The 20,046-nt window shown below is 44.9% G+C and overlaps 1 protein-coding gene across 1 annotated transcript in view; it reads right to left on the reverse strand.

Moving 5' to 3' along the window:
* The window catches only part of ABCA13 (ATP binding cassette subfamily A member 13), a 374,331-nt gene that overhangs the window by 236,995 nt on the left and 117,290 nt on the right, over positions 1-20,046 (reverse strand). The window contains exons 31-35 of the mRNA XM_059886027.1: positions 19,731-20,037; positions 14,806-14,920; positions 13,320-13,649; positions 10,493-10,562; positions 8,539-8,670 (exon numbers count right to left, since the gene is read on the reverse strand). Coding sequence (XP_059742010.1) covers positions 8,539-8,670; positions 10,493-10,562; positions 13,320-13,649; positions 14,806-14,920; positions 19,731-20,037 — 954 coding nt within the window. The remainder of the gene's footprint in view (positions 1-8,538; positions 8,671-10,492; positions 10,563-13,319; positions 13,650-14,805; positions 14,921-19,730; positions 20,038-20,046) is intronic.

The raw sequence follows: 20,046 nt of genomic DNA on the forward strand, positions 1-20,046 counted from the left end.
TCCAGAAAGAATGAAGTGGCTCGGCCAAAGAGGAAATGACAGATGTGGATGTATCTGATCTAACTGATAGAGAATTCAAAATAGCTCTCAAGAAGAAAATTAATGAGCTATAAGAAAACTCAGAAAGGCAGTTCAATGAGCTTAGGAATAAAATTAATGGAATAGAAGTAATACTTTGCCAAAGAGACTGAAACTCTAAAAAAGAACCAAACAAAAATTGTGGAGTAAAAAATTCAATAAGTACGATGAGACAGGAAGCACTGGAAATAGAGCAGACCACATAGAAGAGAGAGTACTGAGCCCAAAGATAAAAATCTGGAAATGATTCAGGTAGAAGAAGAGAGAAAACTATGATTTTTAAAAAATTAAACAATTCCAGAGGAACTATCTAACCCCACCAGGAAAGGCCCATAAAGGTAGCGTGTGTCCCAGAAAGATGAGAGATGAAGGAGGGAAGAGAGTGTTTAGTTAAGGAAACTAGAGCTGAGAATGTCCCAAACCCAGGGGAGGAACTGGGCACGTGAGCCCATAAAGCTGCAGTAATTACCTCGGCACAAAAACACCTTATCACAGCGCATTAGAGCTGTCAAAAATGACAAAGAAATAATTTTAAATGCAGCCAGGGTTCTAAAAAAGGCAGAAACCTGCAAAGGAATCCCCATTAGGCTATCAGCAGATTTCTCATCAGAAACTACAGGCAAGAAGAGAGTGGAATATCAGAGCCAAAGATTAAAAGATGAAAACAAACTCTCAGCCAAGGATACTCTGTCCAGCAAAGTTATCCTTCAGATACAAAAGAGAAATAAAATCTTCCCAAACTGTGAGAGCTCATTACCACTAGACCTGCCTTACAAGAAAAGTTGAAAGAACCTTTTCTATCTGAATCAAAGAGGCAAAAGTACACAAAACTTTGAGTAAGGTAGACAGTAAGCAGACAGAGGAGTGAAACTCTGGGACTTCCCTGGTGTTCCAGTGCTTAAGACTCGGAGCTCCCAGTGTGGAGGGCTCAATCCCTGGTTGGTTAGGGAACTAAGATCCCACATGCAATGCAGTGCACAGTCATAAAAAAGAAAAAAAGAAAGACAAGTGAAACTGTATAAGAATAGATTGTTAAACAATTATAGAATAAAACTTTTTAAAATGCAGTAAAAATAACTAATTTGGTCACAAGCTCACAACATCATAAGGGATAATTTGAGAAGACAAAAAGATAAATGGGACAGAGGGAAAGGATAGAACCCATATAAGCAAATGAAGTTAAGATGCCAAATATCAGCAGTAAAAGGACTATATTATCTGATACATTTTACACAAAACTTCTTACTTCGTGAGTGACACGAAACATACATCTAAAAGAGGTACGTAAAACACAAAAAGGAGGAGACTGAGAAAACCTCATGGGAAATCACCTGGCTAAAATGGCAGACACACGGGAAAAGGCATAATGGAGATACAGAGCAACCAAAACACAAAAGATAGAATGCCAGCACTACGTCCTCACGCATTAACAATCACTCTAAACATAAACAGACTGAACTGACAAAGCAAAAGACACAGGGTGTCTGGATGGAATATAAAATGAGACCCAACCATATGCTGCCTCCAGGAGACTCAGCTCAGCTCCATAAACGAAAACAGGCTCAAAGTGAACAGGTGGAAGATGATACTCTGAGTAAATGGAAACCAAAAGAAAGTAGGGTGGCTATGCTTACACAGACAAAATAGACTTCAAGCCAAACAAGATAACCAAGGACAAAGATGGATATTATGTCACGTTAAAAGGGACGAGTCCTCAAGAGGTGATAACACTCATTCTTTATATAACACTTATTAACATATATGCACCTAACACAGGGGCATCAAAATATATAAAGTAACCATCCACAGACCTAAACACAGCAACACCACTGTGTTAAGCAAACTTAACATTCAACCTACATGAATTAATAGATCCACCAGACATAAAACCAACAAAGAACACCAGGCTTAAATGAAACATTAGATTACATGGATTTAATAGATTCACACAGAACATTCCATCCAAATGCAGCAGAATACACATTCTTCCCAGATGCTCTTGGAACTTTCTCAAGAATAAATCGTACATTGGGACACAGAACAAATCTCAATAAATTTAAGAAGACTGAAATCATATCTTCAAGCGTATTTTCCAAACACAATGATATGAAACTAGAGATTAACTACAAGAAGGAAGCTGGGAAAATCACAAATTTATGGAGACTAAATAGGATGCTAGTGGACAGCTATTGGGTCTGTAACCACGCAGGACGCTATGGGGTCTTCCCAGGACAGAACCCCTCTGCCACCACTACCATGCTCTCCACTTGGCTCTTGCTGTAGAAAAACGTTGACCTCCTACACCTTCCCTGCGTTCCAAAGAATAAATTTAATCAGAGAAGTGAAAAAATGCAGAAACAAAGGGAAATGGTCAAGCAAGACAAAATAATAATTGTTTAGCCATGAAACAAAGTCAAAGGGCATTCAGTTCCTCTTCAAGGGCTATAGATAATATTCTGAGCCATGTCCTTTGAGCTGTTTTGCAGATACCAAAACTCCCACCAGGTGGGAGAAGTTAACTGTATGCTGCCCCAAAGCACATGGACCCCAGACTAGTTGGAACCCGAAGGTTGATGATGTTGACTCCTAATTACCTCACTATCAACAAATCAGAAGAATGTCCATGAGTTGATCACACATATTTCAACCCTCTCCCTCTCTCTTCTTTAAAAACCTTTCCCTGAAAGCCTCTGGGGAGTTCAAGGCTTGGAGGCATTAGCTGCCTGGATTCCTTGCTTGGTGCCTGCAATAAAGGCTGCACTTTCCTTAACCACAACTCAGGGTCAGTAGCTTGGCCTTACTGAGCACAATCAAGCTCAGTTCAGTAGCAAGTCAATAAAGAAGTTAAAGGAGAAATCAAGAAATACCTGAAGGGAAATGAAAGTATGCATACCAAAATCCATGGGGTTCAGCAAAAGTGATATTAAAAGGAAAGTTTACAGCAATACAAGCATACTTCAAGAAACAAGAATAATCTCAAACAATCTAACCTTAAACCTCAGTGAAAAAAGTGAAAGTGTTAAGTCGCTCTGATTCTTTGTGATGCCAAGGACTGTAGCCCGCCAGGCTCTTCTGTCCATGGCATTCCCCAGGCAAGAATATTGGAGTGGGTTGCCATTCCCTTCTCCAGGGGATCTTCCCAACCAAGGGATTGAACCTGGGCCTCCTAAACTGCAGGCGATTCTTTACTGTCTGAGCCACTTGAGAAGCCCTAGCCTTTAACCGTAAATCTAAAGGAACCAGAAAAAGAAGACTGAGCAAAGCTGGAACTCAGTATAAAGGAAGAAATAATTAAAAATCAGCAGAAATAAATAGAGACTAAAAAGACTACAGAAAAGATTGATGAAACTAAGAGCTGGTTCTCTGAAAAGAAAAACAAGATTGACATACCTTCAGCTAGACTCACTAAGAAAAAAGAGGGCTCAGATAAACAAAGTCAGAAATAAAAGACAGAAAATTATGGTGGATGCCACAGAAATACAAAGAATTACAAGAGAATACTATGAAGAACTACACACCAAAAAACTGGACAACCCAGAAGAAAAAGAACATCCTTAGGATCATACTGCTTTCGGAGACTGAAATGTAAAGAAACGGAAAATTTGAACAGGACTTCCCTGGTGGCCCAGTGGTTAAGAATCCGCTTGGCGATGCCACAGAGGAACTACCCCATGTGCCAAAACCACTGCAGCCCACACGCTGTGACCACTGAAGCCTCTACACCTGGAGCCCACGCTCCACAATGAGATCACCCGCCACAGTGAGAAGCCTGAGCACGGCAGCTAGACAGGAGCACCCCTCACCACCACTGCGGAAGGCCCGCGCGAAGACCCGGCACAGCCAGAAATAAACTGACTGACTCAATTTAATTTTAAAGAAAAAATCTGAATAGACTGACCACTAGGAAGAGACTGAAACAGTAATAGAAACATCCCCCAAAACAAAACTCTAGGCCCAGTGGCTTCACAGGTAAATTCTATCCAACATTCAAAGAAGACTCAATACTTACCCTTCTCAAACTCTTTCAAAATACTGAAAAGGAGGAAATGCTTCCAAATTAATTTTACCAGGCCAACATTAGTACCCTGATACCAAACCTGATACACCATATCAACAAAATGAAGGATAAAAATCATACGATAACCTCAAAAGATGCAGAAAAGGCATCTGAAAGGACATGACATGCATTTATGATAAAAAAAAAAAACTCTCAAAAAATGGGTACAGAAGGAGGATACCTCAACATAATAAAGGTCATATATGACAAACCCACAGGTAACATTATACTGGTGGAAAATTGAAAGCTATTCCTTTAAGAGCAGGAATGAGGAAACCCACTCATATATCTGACAAGAGGTTAACATCTAATATATTATTAACATACAACACAACATCAAAGAAAATATTATGATAAAAAACTAGGTGGAGGCTCTAAATAGACATTTTTCAATAAAAGACATTGAGAAGGCCAACAGGCACATGAAAGATGTTCAGTATCAGTAGCTATTAGGAAAGAAAAATGAAAAGCACAGTATTACCTCATGCCCAGTTAGAAAGGCTGTGATCAAAAATACAGGAAATAACCAGGATGTGGAGAAAAGAACCTTCTACACTGTTAGTCAAATGTAAATTGGTACAGCCACTATGGAGAACAGCATGGGAATTCCTCAAAAAATTAAGGCTAGATCTACCATATGACCCAGCAATTCCACTTCTGGATATTTATCCGAAGAACATGAAAACATGAATTTGAAACAGTGTCAGTTCAGTCGCTCAGTCATGTCTGACTCCTTGCGACCCCATGAATCGCAGCACTCCAGGCCTCCCTGTCCATCACCAACCCCCGGAGATCACTGAGACTCACGTCCATCGAGTCAGTGATGCCATCCAGCCATCTCATCCTCTGTCATCCCCTTTTCCTCCTGCCCCCAATCCCTCCCAGCATCAGAGTCTTTTCCAATGACTCAACTCTTCACATGAGGTGGCCAAAGTACTGGAGTTTCAGCTTCAGATCATTCCTTCCAAAGAAATCCCAGGGCTGATCTCCTTCAGAATGGACGGGTTGGATCTCCTTGCAGTCCAAGGGACTCTCAAGAGTCTTCTCCAACACCACAGTTCAAAAGCATCAATTCTTCAGCGCTCAGCCTTCTTCACAGTCCAACTCTCACATCCATACATGACCACAGGAAAAACCATAGCCTTGACTAGACGGACCTTTGTTGGCAAAGTAATGTCTCTGCTTTTGAATATGCTATCTAGGTTGGTCATAACTTTCCTTCCAAGGAGTAAGCGTCTTTTAATTTCATGGCTGCAGTCACCATCTGCAGTGATTTTGGAGCCCAGAAAAATAAAGTCTGACACAGTTTCCACTGTTTCCCCATCTACTTCCCATGAAGTGTAAGCACATGTATTTCCACCACAGCACTGTTTACAACGGCTGAGATACAGAAATGATCTCAGTGCCCAGAGTAAATTACTATATATAAATGGGTTGGTTACTGAATTTTTCAATATATTCCACTGCTTTATTATTGCATGAGTACTCCATTCTTTTAATCCCTGTCAAATATAGAGGTTTTACATAATCATCAGACGCCTGTCTCTCTTATCATTTTCAGTAAATTTTGATACTTGTTGTCAAGTCATATTTTAGCTATCTTTAGAAACATTTCATCAATTAAAAACAAATCCCTTGTAACAGTATTTTTAATTTAAATGATTATGTAAATTTCATTATTTTACATTGACATGTTTCATAGTAAATGTTATATAATTTAAAATTATATAAATTTATACATCAACTTGGAAAAAATCAACATATTCATGACAAGTAGCCACGTTGAGGAATGTGGCATCTCTTTCCGTTTATTCAAACCTATTTTAAATATTTAATTTGACAAACATTCTCCTCTCCATTGGAGTCACACTGTTATTTATTTTAATGCTACCTTCCCCACTGCAGTCTCTATTTACTGACAACAGAGAGTCAGGCATTGATATTCACGGATGTGTATTTGTGACCAGTCATCTGATGGGCCTGTTTTTCACCTGATTCTCACACTGAGCTAGGGACACCCTGGTTTTCTCTATCTTTTCCATTGTCTCTGATTCTCCATTTCCCACAGCTGGAACCTGTGTCTCCCAGGTTATCCCTGTCACAGCGAGCAAGTAGGGGCAGGCAGACAGCTGGGGGGCGGAGCAGAGACACGAACCCGCCCCTCCAGCTCCACCCCGTCTCAGGTGCCCCCACCTCCTCGGGAGGAGACAGGTGCCCCCATCTGAGCCCACACCTGTGGCGGAGGTCCTCGGCACCCAGGACAGGCAGACAGATAGAGGCACACCCCGCCACGTGTGCTGGCCCCTTCTGGCACCCTACTCCAACCCTGCCCTGCCCCTCCTGCACAGCAGGGCTTTCTGACCCCCAGATGCCCCCCCCTCCTCACGTCCCAACATCCACAAGAATCATCATCAGATCGAAAGCCTGTCCTCTGCACTTTCCCACAGCTGCTGCCTCCCTACTTTCAGATTTTACCCAGTTCCTCCCCAGAGCTTCCCCAAACTTGCAGGATGGTCCCAACCAGGCCACCTCCCTCTGGTAACTCTGTCTTCTGAATGTGCCTCTGTCTCTCTCCCTCTTCCTGAGCAACATGCCAGGCTCATTCACAGGTGCTGCCAGGAAGCCTCTGAAGTCCCTGTCTGACCAGTCCCCGTCCATTGGCCTCAGGTCTGGACAGAAGCACCTTCCCACTTAAGACTTGGGCTTCCTCCACTGGAATGTCCCAGCGGGAACTGGGGGTCAAGCCCTTGCTGAGCATCACAAGCCCCTTTGCCTCACTGGAATATGTGAAAATTAGAACCTGGGACCTCTTGCCTCAAGGCCCTAGCGCTAAGGAAAAACTCAGCTTCTTCTGGATCCAGGGACAAATCTGCTAATAATCTTCACCTAGACGAGGGCAACACGATTCCCTGGACTTTACACTCTTCGAATTCTTTTCTTTTTCTGTGGACTCCAAGACATCTGCCATTTTGCATCTAAATACAGCTTTTTTTAATTATTATTTTGTGTGCAATGTGCTGAGCCTTTACTTTCCAAATCAGGTTTTTCTCATTGAAACGTGATGGTTCCTCTTCTCCCCCTGGATCTGTCTAGGGGTGGGAGTCTGGGGTTCACAGGCTGCCTGATCCATCACTTTCCCGGCACCATCTGGGCATGTCCCTGTCCTGACTGCATGGCCGCTCCTCTGCACCACTTCTTGTGCATTTCAAACCAACATCCCACCATCTTCTACAACATCCCTCGTGGTTAACCAGCTTCTTGGTAACATCCAGCCTTTTCCAGCTTCCCTTCACCTTGGCCTCCTCGGTTAATTTTTTTTCTCATTTCCTAGATCCACCTGTTCTTAAATTTTATTCAAATATCACAACAGTGCAATCTAAGTTTTTCCAGAATAAATCACATTTCTAAATTATGATATCTTTACCTCTCGGGCATCACTTTTCCTGCTCATATGTAAAATAATCTTTTCAATGACCCATTTTATTTTGATTTTTACTCATCCTTAAATGGTGCATAAACTCTCCAGGCATAGAATATATTTTTGTAAACAGAATGAAGGTTTTTTATTTTCTCCTATCCCTTCATTTTCAACTTGTATATGATTAGAATCTCTTTTAGTTCTTAACTTTAAAGGTTAGATGCCGCTTGAAATGCCCAGTTGCTTGGAAAGTAAATAGCCAGAACCACAAGCAATTTCAGCAAGGAAGTATGATACCATTTAAAAGCTATTTCTAAAATACATAAACTAAAAAAGGTTGAAGCGCTCTCTCTGCTGCCTGGGGCTGAGCCAGGCATGTGGCATGAGCGCCTCCTCCCCCACTGACCGAAGGGGAGGCCCATCGCCTTGGGCAGCCAGCCCTGCATCACCTCCACACACAACACTACTGACTCTGGTTTGGAGGACTCCCAACCACCAGGCCCCCGCTCAGCCCCCTGTTGCCAGCCCAGCTTACCTCCAGGTCCTGCCACCCACTGGCCTGGCTGAGAACCAGGTCCTTTTACTCCTACCTCACGGCGCTCTCTGAACCCCTGACCTTGGGCTCCAGGGACCCAAGACACATGAGTGCCAGGCTCTCCTGCTCTCACTCCCTCACCTCTATCCTCTTCACACACATGATCTTGAGAACCAGCTTCTCTGCCGTTACATCTTCTGCAGCCCCCAGGCTGGGGAGCTGCGCGGTGGGCCCATGGGACCCCTCCACCACCTGTCTTCACAGGGTCTCGGTTGCCTCAGGATTCAGAAGCACCAGTTTTTCCTCAAACATGCTCAGCTCCCTTTAAAACACATCCTATCAACTCCCTTTCTCGTGTCTTATTTAAAGAACAAATAATTATCCAATATTCACATACATTGCTCAAACTGTTTTTTAAGTTGATTTTGTCATAAAGTGCAGAAATCTTACCAGGAATCAAGCTGTTCAAGTACCATCCACATAGAAAATAAAGTCCTGAATCAAACAGAATCATCCAGCAAACCCATCCAAATGTCATGCCTGCCACTTCTGGAGACTGGTACATGTTATCCCACTGAATCCCTGGAAGGAAGAGAAAGGCCAGCGTCAGCACCGCTCATCCTCTTTCAGGGCAGACTTTGATGACCTGAGTCCACTGCGCCCAGGGGCAAAGCTGCTGCTGCTGCTGCTGCTGCTGAGTCGCTTCAGTCGTGTCCGACTCTGTGCGACCCCACAGACGGCAGCCCACCAGGCTCCCCCGTCCCTGGGATTCTCCAGGCAAGAACACTGGAGTGGGTTGCCATTTCCTTCTCCAATGCATGCAAGTGAAAAGTGAAAGGGAAGTTGCTCAGTCAAGTCCGATGTCACTCAGTCCTGTCCGACTCTTAGTGACCCCATGGACTGCAGCCCACCAGGCTCCTCCGTCCATGGGATTTTCCAGGCAAGAGTACTGGAGTGGGGTCCCATTGCCTTCTCCGATGGTACTAACCTAGAACTCAATAAAATAAATGTTTCAGGGCGTCCCTGGTGCTCCAGTGGTTAAGAACCTGCCTTGCAGTACAAAGGGCACTGGTTGGATTCCTGGTCCAGGAAAATCCCGCATGTCACGGATCACCTAAGCCCGAGTGGCACAACTACAGAGCCCAAGCTCCAGGGCCGGAGAAGCGCAACTGCAGAGCCTGCCAGGCCACAGCTACTGAAGCCTGCGTGCCGGAAGCCCATGTTCCACAACGAGAGAAGCCACTGAGACCGGAAGCCCGCACACAGCCACTGGAGAGTAGCTCTGCTCACCCACACACAGCCACTAGAGAGTAGCCCTGCTCGCCCGCACACAGCCACTGGAGAGTAGCCCTGCTCGCCCGCACACAGCCACTAGAGAGTAGACCTGCTCGCCCGCACACAGCCACTGGAGAGTAGCCCTGCTCGCCCGCACACAGCCACTGGAGAGTAGCCCTGCTCGCCCGCACACAGCCACTGGAGAGTAGCTCTGCTCGCCGCAACTGGTGCAAACTCCACACATAACAACCCAACACAGCCAATAAATGAGCAAATAAATGTTGCAACATTGTGGACTTATTGGAATCTGGATCAAAATATTCAAACACTCTAACAGTAACCATATTTCTTCCATATTCTCATGATCCCGTTTAGTTTAAAAATCAGTTCAAAGAACTCAGGATAGGTCATTTCAGGATGACTCATCTGTTTTAATACAGTTTTAGTGTTGTATAGTTCAGGACAGTTCAACATGTTTTACCGAAAAGTCTGAGAATTTCAAGACAGGCACAAATTCATGAGCTAATGTAATGAGATCTGGAGTTTGGTTTCATATATGGTATACATTTTCCCTGCATCTTCAACGTACCACAAAAATCATATAAACATCTAAGAAATACACGTCTCCTCTGGTCTAGAATTTTAGTTGCCAAAATCCCAATATAAGTGAAGATTATTGCCAACGGTTTTTTAAATGTTTGTAGGGTGATCAGTGGGAGAAGGCAATGGCACCCCACGCCAGTACTCTTGCCTGGAAAATCCCATGGGCGGAGGAGCCTGGTAGGCTGCAGTCCATGGGGTCACTAAGAGACATGACTGAGCAACTTGACTTTCACTTTTCACTTTCATGCATTGGAGAAGAAAATGGCAACCTGCTCCAGTGTTCTTGCCTGGAGAATCCCAGGGACGGGGGAGCCTGGTGGGCTGCCGTGTATGGGGTCGCACAGAGTCGGACACGACTGAAGTGACTTAGCAGCAGCAGCAGCAGCAAACCAACACCAGGATCTCCTTCCAAACCTTCTGCTTAGTAACTGACACTCTCTACTCTATCACTTGAAACATGATAACTATACAGTTCCAAAAACCTGAGTCACTTAGAGTCACTACTTAAAAAACTGCGTCCTCTTACCTGCCTCTTGCCCTTCTAGGAATGTAATAAAAAACACTCCTTGTCCAAAGGCGGTTGTGGAGAGGAGGCACTGCCCGCAGATTGAGGGAGAGAAGAGAAAAACAGAGAGTTAGTGCTTGACTGGGGACCGGGGAAAATCCACAGCACTGAATTCAAAGAGAGAAACCACTGCACGTTCAGGCGCGAATGATGTAAACCACCGCTCCAGGTGGTGGTTCCAACGTCTGAACCCAGGACTGGGCCACGCATCATTCCGTTCTGAAAAGTGTGACAACAAGCCAGTTTTTAATGTTAAAAGGAATTACTTCTCTTTACTGCAGTGTTTGAAGTGTCATAAATCCAACGCACTATACACAGAAACCTATAACACCAAACAGTGGAAAATGGAATAGAGCAATTCACTGTGTTTTATTATTAAGTGAAGGCCCTGGAGCACACTGAAGGCAGACTGGACGCCGAACACACACGATTCTACGTGAGAAGAGGGTGCATTGGAGGAAAACTGTTATTTCATCTCCAGTGGAAGGTCTTGTGTTTAAGGAAAAAAAAAAAAAAAAACCTTACTGGAAAAGTATCTCACATTTAAAAATATAATGTACAGGAGTCAGACTTTTTATTTGCTAGAAGCAATTTCAGCATATAAAAAGGAAATCAGCCTTCATGTACATAAAATCTTAAATCTAAGGACTGAAATAAAAAACAAAAAACATTACTTGAAACTCAAGTTTTGTTGAGTTTTACAGGCCGGATGTTTTATTGGCCGATGGCTTGTTTTCCCCATGTAAGGAGTATGTGAGGGGGGCACCGGGGGGGGGGGAAGGCGGGGGGGCGGGTCCCAGGTGTTTCCACTATTCGGCAAACACCTATTTAACACACAAGATGACTGGTTATGAATGACTACAGGCAGGACACAAACTAATCTCGACTGAGAAGCACGTACCAGGGGGTAAAATACTGATGAACACCGTGCCCGTCTATGCTTATGACTTGCGGAAACCAGGTTGGTTTGAAGGGCGTACTGATGTTAGAGAAAAATAATTCCGTTTTCTTGGAAGCACTGATATTTTACTCTGAGGCATGAAATGAGCAGAGACTGTGACCCCCGCCCCAGTGAGGGGGCCGGGAGACCTCTGAAGGCCTTGGTCATCCCCTGGCAGCACTGGGAGTCTTTCTTAATAACTTAAGCACAGTTGACTTAACAGTATTCTGTTGGTTTCAAGTGTACAACATGGTGATTCAATACTTTTACAGATGATATTCCACATAGAGTTCCCCGTGTTGTATGTCACATCCTCGGAATGTTCATTTGGTCCCTAGCAGTTTGCACCTTTTAATCCTCTACCCTCCCTTACACCTCCCTCCACTCCCTTACCACCACACACTCCGGTAACCACTAGTTTGCTCTCTGTATCCATGAGTCATCTTCTGCTTTGTTATATGGTCCTTTGTTGTATATTTTGGATTCCACATTCAAGAGAAAACATACAGCACCTGGAGGTTTCTGTCTTTGCCTGACTCTCCCCCTGGTCCCTCCTCAGATCCTCCCTCCAGCTGGGGGACTCCAATCACACTCCCCGGCCTGTGGGGAGGACCTGCCCTGCCCTTGAGCATGTGGGAGGTTTGCATGACATGACAACAACACCTTTAACCCCAGCTCCTCCTCCCTTCCAGTGGGGGGCTCCTGCCCTGTGTCTCTGCTGTGTGTCAGCACCATGCTTGCCAGGCGTCATCAAAAAGCAGATGAGTGTCTGTCTTCTGAGTGTTTATATCACAGACCAGCAAGTATTCTAATGCTTTGAGAGCTACATTCTAAATGAATGACTGATGCTGCCAAAGGAGAGTTCTTTCCACCTAATGCAAAGTAATTCGTGATACTTCAAGGAAAAATGTGTATTTCTTACTTCTAAAATAGCTTTGGAAATCTGTTTCATTCCACATAAAGAGACACAGACTCAAGGGCTTCCTTTAAGATGCTCTTGAGTGAAACAGTCTTCAGAGGACAGTCCCCGTCATGTAACGAGTGATGGTCTCTCACAGGCCGTCCTCTGTGGTCTCAGTGGCCCCACCCATGGCAAGGCTGCCCTGAGCTGGGAGGACAGGCCATGGGAGGTGGGAAGCCCTGCAGAGCTGAAACGGTGCACTGACACGTGGAGAGCGTGGGCTGTGTGCTGCCGGGGACACGCAGTCCTGTTTTGCAGTTTCACAGCACAGCACACTTACCAGATTTCCTCTTCATGGGCTCTAAAATCACTGTAGATGGGGACTACAGCCACAGAATTAGAAGATGACTGCTTCTTGAAAGGAAAGCTAGGATAAACCTAGACTGCATATTAAACAAGCAAAGATATCCCTTTGCCGATAAATGTCCATCTAGTCAAAGCTATGGTTTTTCCAGTAGTTGTGTACGGATGTGAGAGTTGGACCTTAAAGAAGGCCGAGCGCTGAAGAACTGATGCTTTCGAATTGTGTTGTTGGAGAAGACTCTTGAGAGTCCCTTGGACAGCAAGGAGATCCAACCAGTCCATCCTAAAGGAGATCAACCCTGAATATTCATTGGAAAGACTGATGCTGAAGCTGAAGCTCCAATACTTTGGCCACTTGATGCAAAGAACCAACTCACTGGAAGAGACCATGATGCTGGGAAAGATTGAAGACCAGAGAAGGGGACAACAGAGGATGAGATGGTTGGATGGCATCACCGACTCAATGGACATGAACTTGGGCAAACGCTGGGAGATGGTGAAGGACAGGGAGGCCTGGTGTGCTGCAGTCTGTGGAGTCTCAAACAGTCAGACACGAATGGGCGACTGAGTGACAACACACTTACCAGGAGCGTCTGCAGGGTGGCGCCCATCTGGTCGTGCAGCACCAGCAGCACGATGTAGGGCAGAAAGCTGGCCGTGTACAGCAGGCTGCTGCACAGGGCGGCCATGCTCGCGCGGCTGAACAGCGCGCTCAGGAGGTAGCTCAGCGTGACCACTGACACGGCGAAGTCCAGGAGAAAGAGGAAGACGATCCAGGCACTGCTATAGGTGAAAATGCCGCTGACCTTGAGGACGAGGGCCAGGGCGGCACTGCTCACCGTCAGCACAGCCACATTCTCCAGGAACCAGGCCAGGAAGTGGACGGCCGGGTGCACGCCCATCATCCTCATGTACTGTCAACACAGAGAGGACAGCAGGTCAGCACGGGGACTGAGAGCGAGCAGGGCAGGTTCCCGGGAAGGCCACAGCTGTGTGGGGCCGGGGGAAGGGGCCGCTGTCGTGGACACCTGGCCCCAGAGGCAGCACACCAGACACTTTGCCCAGAGTCGGCGTTTAGTTGAATGAGACCCCAGCAGAGCAGGTCGCTGGCTGTGAAGAGATAAGAACTGGGACCAGGTGACCTTAGACCAACCTCAAGGAGGGACCCAAAACCCCAGCTTGACCAGCCACACTCTTGCTGCCTTCCCTTGTTTATTGAGCTTCCGTCGATTGTGTTCTTTTATTTGTCATTTGGTGTGTCTTGGGTTTGTTTAATAAAAACAAACAGAAAAATGAAGGAGGAAACACAGAGCCTTAAGCTGCTCTCTGAGGCTTACTGCTCAGGTTCTAGAGCGAGTTTTGCAAAATAACTCAGGTTAAAATCATGACACTAAAATTTATCTACCCACTAACCTCCTGCTTGCCCATCTATAATGGGGTGACATCTCTGGGTGTGGGGCTGAATACGCGAAGATGAGAATAATTTGGATGCACCCGCAGCCCCACAGCCTCACTAACCCCGAGGTCCAGGGGAAGCAGCTGGACGGGGAAGAAACACAGAAATCCAGGAATGCATGTGTTCCACACAGGTAAACTGCCTACAAAACGGAAGTGCGATTCTAATCAAAACGGAATGAGATGCACTTTGTACTCTCTGCACCCTCCCTTTTCTTTAATGAACATGTGGATCGCGTGTGCCCAGGCATCGGCCCAGATGAACGGGAGGCTTGGTCTTTTCTGGATGCTGTTATGAACTTTCATTCTTAAAAGCAGTTTTGATAGTTTCAAGTTTTAACGAAAATAGCAAGGCTACACACAAAGAATTTCAACTGTAAATGAAGACGGTAATTCTGTCTGTATGTCCGTCTAGGTCACATGAGCACCAACGCTGCTGACTCTAACGGGACCATCTGCAGCCTCGCTCCCTCTCTGTGGGTGAACCAGATGTGTCAACTGTACAGCTCTGGCAGGGCATGCGGCTTCTCTCCTGCGACAGTGGGACCCAGCCAAACACACAGGGTATCCGGCCACCCCCAGTCGCTGCCCCTTCCCCTCCCCCAGGCTGCTTACCTCTTCCAGCTGGATCTCCCGCTCATAAACCAGCTTTCGGACCATGCTGGCCACAGACACCATCCACGTGAGCATCATTATCAGGGGGAAGAAGAAGCCGACGTTGTTTAAGAACCTGTGGGGACGGGCCAGTCAGCATCCAGGCTGCCCCAAGATGCTCTCAGTGAGTTCAGCTCCCACACTTCATCCTGCAGTCCTTACAGCCCTGGGGTTCACCCAGGAACACAACCTCGTTTGACCCTATGACTGGGGCAGAACCACTGCTGGGTACCCTGATTTTGAAGGATACTAAGTGCTAAACCTCACAGAACAGAGTAAAGAGAGAGTCATGAGGGGCCTGGAATTGGAGGAACCAGACTCTGGGGTTCTTGGAGTCACTATCCAAGATCCAGAGAAGTCCAGATGTTTTGCACAGACTTTTCAGAGTGAGGCCATTTCATGCAAATTAAAGAGAATAAAAAACTGAAGAGAAATTACAATACATGGATGTATAACTCAACCCTTTTCCAATCTGCTCCTGGAAGTGAGTCCCAACCAACAAGGGAAGGAAAAACTGACACTGTGATTCTGATACATATTTGGAAGAGACGGCCAACTATTTGAAAAAGCTGCTAAACATAATCAAGTTCACATGAGAGTTACATGAAAAAATGTATGTAAGAACTCAGGTTAAATCATCTCAAGAGATCTTCTTCAGGAAGTTACCAGAAGACAAACCAGCCCACAAAAGAATGACTTTTGTGCATTCTTTTGGATAAAGATAAAGAAAGGATAAAGCAAGAAGTGACTGTATTTCCAGTAAAAATAAGACTGAAACAAATATTAAAAATAAGGTGACAAGACAGACTGGAAATGTTTTGTTCCTGGAAATGTAAAAATGAGACAAAAAACAAAAATTGCAAGATTGGGGAAATGAGCCAGAGAGGAAGAATAAAGTTGATGAAATCCAAAATAAAAGGCTATTATTAGGCTATTTGTTTTGGGCTTCCCTGGCAGTCCAGGGGTTAAGAATCTGCTTTGCAATGTAGGGGACATGGGTTCCATCCCTGGTCTGGAAAGATCCCACAGGCTGCAGAGCAACTAAGCCCACATGCCACAATTACCGAGCCAGCGCTCCAGAGCCCCTGAGCTGCAGCTACTGAGGCCCATCCATCTAGAGCCTGTGCTCCACAATGGGGAGCCACCACAGTGAGGAGCACGCACACCACAAATGGAGAGAAGCCACTGCCCGAAGCAACTCGAGAAAGCCTGCACACAGCAACGAAGACCCACCAGTCAACACATACAGAGAAATCAATCTTTTTTTTTAAAGGCTATTTTTTTTAACACTGACAAATGCAGACTACAGGTTCAGTCATCTTCTAATGGTACAAAGGAAGACCTTAGTGGAGGAAGAAAAATCATGTTTTTTATTGGTCATGGTTAAAAAAAAAAGGATTGATAATATTTATACAAAGTTACAACTACAAGGCAACCACTAGAACAGCAGAACATGACTAAATATAAATAAGAAAAATATAAGACACAACTAAGACCATATACACATGAAATTCCATTTCATACTGTTGAACAGCTAACCTCACCTGTGTAAGAAGTTATGTGCTGCTCACAACAGACATGCCTGAAAGAAAACACTTCAGAAAAGTTTAAGATGAAAGGATGGGCAAAAGGCATGGCAGCAAATGAGAATCCAGAGAGAGAAAAGAAAGGAGGAAAAGCAGAAACCACTAATTTAACCATATACAAAGTAGAATGACATACTACTAAGGACATACTAATGAGACATACTAAAGACATACTACATAAGAAAGACCCAGAACACAGTTATTCACAGCTCTGCACAGAGCAACTCAACCTCAAGACTAGAAGGCCAAACCACAGGAAAAATCGAGGGCACGTTCCAGAAGCAGGGACTGTGACTTCTCTCTTTAGCTCAGGACAGATGAAGTGGACACAACAAGGACAGAGAACTCCTAAATAACAAAGTTAATGCAGGTACATTTTCCACTACAAAAACAGGACATTAAAAATTCTTTTCAAGTGCCCGTAAATCATTCATCAGATTATATATTAGTTGATAGAGGAAAATGCCATACATTCAAAAAATGAAAAGGATTAAGACAGTATCTTCTGGTGGCAAATGCAAGAATTAGGATTTATCAGCAATATTTAGGGTATGATGCAATTTTTGGATTTTTGTCAATCTGATTTTTTAAATGCTATCTCAGACTAGCTTTAATTTGAATTTTTCTTATTAGGAGTAAGCTGAGTAATTTCATATGCCTAAAATTCCAGAGAATTTCCATCTGGAAATTGAAAGAAATTTTACTTAAACAGCTCTTGGGTCAAGAAGATTATAGAAACCCATACTGCAAGTGTCTACAAAACAATGAACTTTAAGTCATATATCAGATCCATGGGAGGTGGTTAAAATAAAGATTGAAAGAAAAGTCATCACCTTAGGCAAACACATAAATTAAAGAGAAGAAAAAAACATTAACAATAATGAATCAAACACAAGTCTCAATTATCAAAGACAATTATCAAAGACACACGGACTTCCCCGGTGGTCCAGTGGTTAAGAATCCGCTTGGCAATGTTGGAGGTGCAGGTTCAATCCCTGATTTGGGAGGATTCCATACGCTGAGGGGCAACTAAGCCCATGCACCACAATTAGAGAGAATCCCTCGCATGCCGCAACTACCCAATGCAGCCAAATAAATAAATTAATATCTTTTTTAAAAGTACCAAAGAAACAGCATAACAATTGACCATACATAAAAGTGAAGAAGTAATAAAAATAAAAGCAGAAACAACAAGTAAGTAAGACAAAAGAAGAGAATTGATAAAGTCCAAGTGCAGTTCTCTGAAAAGATAACAACAGAACAAGAAAATAAGGAGATTACGTGTGCCCCGAGTGAATTTTTAACACACAGAAGTGTGTTGAAAAGGGAGTAACTACAGACAGAGAGAAAATGAAGGAGCAGGAGGCAGGGGAGAAGGACCGCGGTCATTTTGCTTGGCCTCAAATCCTCACTCGGACCTCAGGGAAGAGGCTGATACACAATGTTGACGCATGTGCACCTCCACCAGCTTCCCAACTGGGCAAGAAGAGGTCCTCTGACTCTCACCCCTGGGGCATCCTACAGGGGAGGGTGACCGTAGTTCTCGGGGTTCACATGGTCCTGGTTAATCCTTGTCTGCAAGCCTCCAGAAGGCGGGAGCAACACCTATTTTCACCACCAAGTACAACAGTCCAATACATACATGACACATAGCAAATGCTCCATAAATGGCTTCAAATGAAGAAACAGCACAAAAACTTGCACTCTTAGCAAGATGTCATGATTTCAAGTATATAAAATATGTATCACAAGGTAAGCAAGGATACTCCACAAACAAAATAAACCAACTTATGATTTAGGAAAGGGTATGAAGTATGGTTTTTTTCCCTCTATTTTCTTAACTCTTGACAGCCATTTGTTCATAAAACCTAACAAAAAAGGAAACATATTAAATCAAGGATGTCTAAGTGACCTCAGAAAAAGGACTATCTGTCACCTCCCTGTTATCTGGACAGCATGAATTAAACAAACCTGTTCCAGACTCTTCTGAGTATTTATCCTTACTCTGGAACCCAAACAAAAGCTTGTCAACAAATTTTGAAATGAGGAAATCAAACATTTTCATTAAAGTCTTTTTAAAAGGATACTCTGATCTTCATAAACATTTCATTGTCACCATCGCTTTTCCTGAAGGTGGCGAATCCCTGATCTGCATGTTAATAACGCCCCTGTTAATAGAGTTTTCTCTGTGCCCTGCCTCTATTAGCAGCGTCCCGGGAGTTCAAAGACAGAAAATGATGAGCATGTTGAATCAAAACTGTACATGCAGGAAGAAGCACTGGAGAAATACGCTTTCTTTTTCTTGTCTCTCAAGATGCATGACATCGGTGCAAGTGCAGGGTGGTGGTCAACCTCCACTGCCCACTACACTTCACCCCAGCTCACCCTCCTGGCCTCCTGACTGCCTTTTCCCCTTCATCTACCTCCAACCCACCCATGACCCCAGTGCCAGGCTGATGCAGGTTCTCTGCCTCTACCACCCTCTCCAGCACTGGGGCTCGAGTCCCTTGTGACTCATGATATGGGCGAGGAAGGCACTCAGAGAGGGGTAAATCTGGGGCTCTCAAGGCTCACATCAGGGCTGTGCCCTCCCTCCCAGCCTGTGCCAGATGCACACACAGAAGTGTGTGGCTTCCCCAGCCCTGGAGAAGGGAGTCTGATTTCATCCTCTCCTTTCCCAGTCCTGTTTACTAACCCACTGGGATAATCAAGGAGGAGGAAGGATGAGAATGCACGCACACCTCTCTAAACACAGCACCACCCCATCACCACCCGTGTCTCACTCTGGAGCGTCGAAAACGGAAGGGCATCCCAAGGGTGGGCACTGCCCTGGGTCCCCTCAACTGACCTTCCCCTCACTGTCACCCCAAGAGATCACCCACCGAATCACCCAGTTCAACACAGACCCCACTAAGCCACCGCCCCAAGCCTCTGGGAATCCCCCACCCCTACATGTGGGTGGCGCAGACCTAAACTGTAAGGATTTCTGCTGAAGAACAAACACGCTTTCTCTGATTCCCTAGTTCAGGTGGGAGGAAGCCCCCTTGAATAGTACTCATCAAACTTATTCCAAGGAGTGTTTGAGGCTACAGATGCCTGATGTCAGTTTTAACCGAACACATTGTCTCAACAATTCTTCTTCTATTTGGATGGCTCAGATAGAAATGAGCCTTAGGAAATCAAAATGGAGAATGGATTTTCTTCCAGTGCTTTGTAGTGGAACGACTATGCAGAAGCTCCAGGATTTTCCTCTATCCGGTCTCCCAACACAGGGCCCCCCACCATGGCCAGGGTACTCACAGGTCGCTGGTGTGGCAGGGGTATGGGATGGCCTGGGCCTGTGTGGCCGGGTCCAGGGCCTCTTGCCCCGTCTGCACCGAGATGATGGCTCTTTCGATCATGTCTTGCAATGGCACAAAGATGTAATTATACTTGAACCCGTCGGCTGGGAGGCTCTGAGGGTGGAACTTCCAGAAAGGGTTTTTCACCAGATCCGTTCTCATGCTATACAAGATACTGGTCCGGATGCTGTAGGTGACCTGGGGCGGTAGCTGCAGAGATTCTGAGCTGAGGTTCTTACCAACTAAGGAACTGTTGAATATGATGCCTAAGGTCA

This window comes from Bos taurus, chromosome 4 (genome assembly GCF_002263795.3).
Source record: "Bos taurus isolate L1 Dominette 01449 registration number 42190680 breed Hereford chromosome 4, ARS-UCD2.0, whole genome shotgun sequence".
In the NCBI taxonomy this organism is placed as follows: Eukaryota; Metazoa; Chordata; class Mammalia; order Artiodactyla; family Bovidae; genus Bos; species Bos taurus.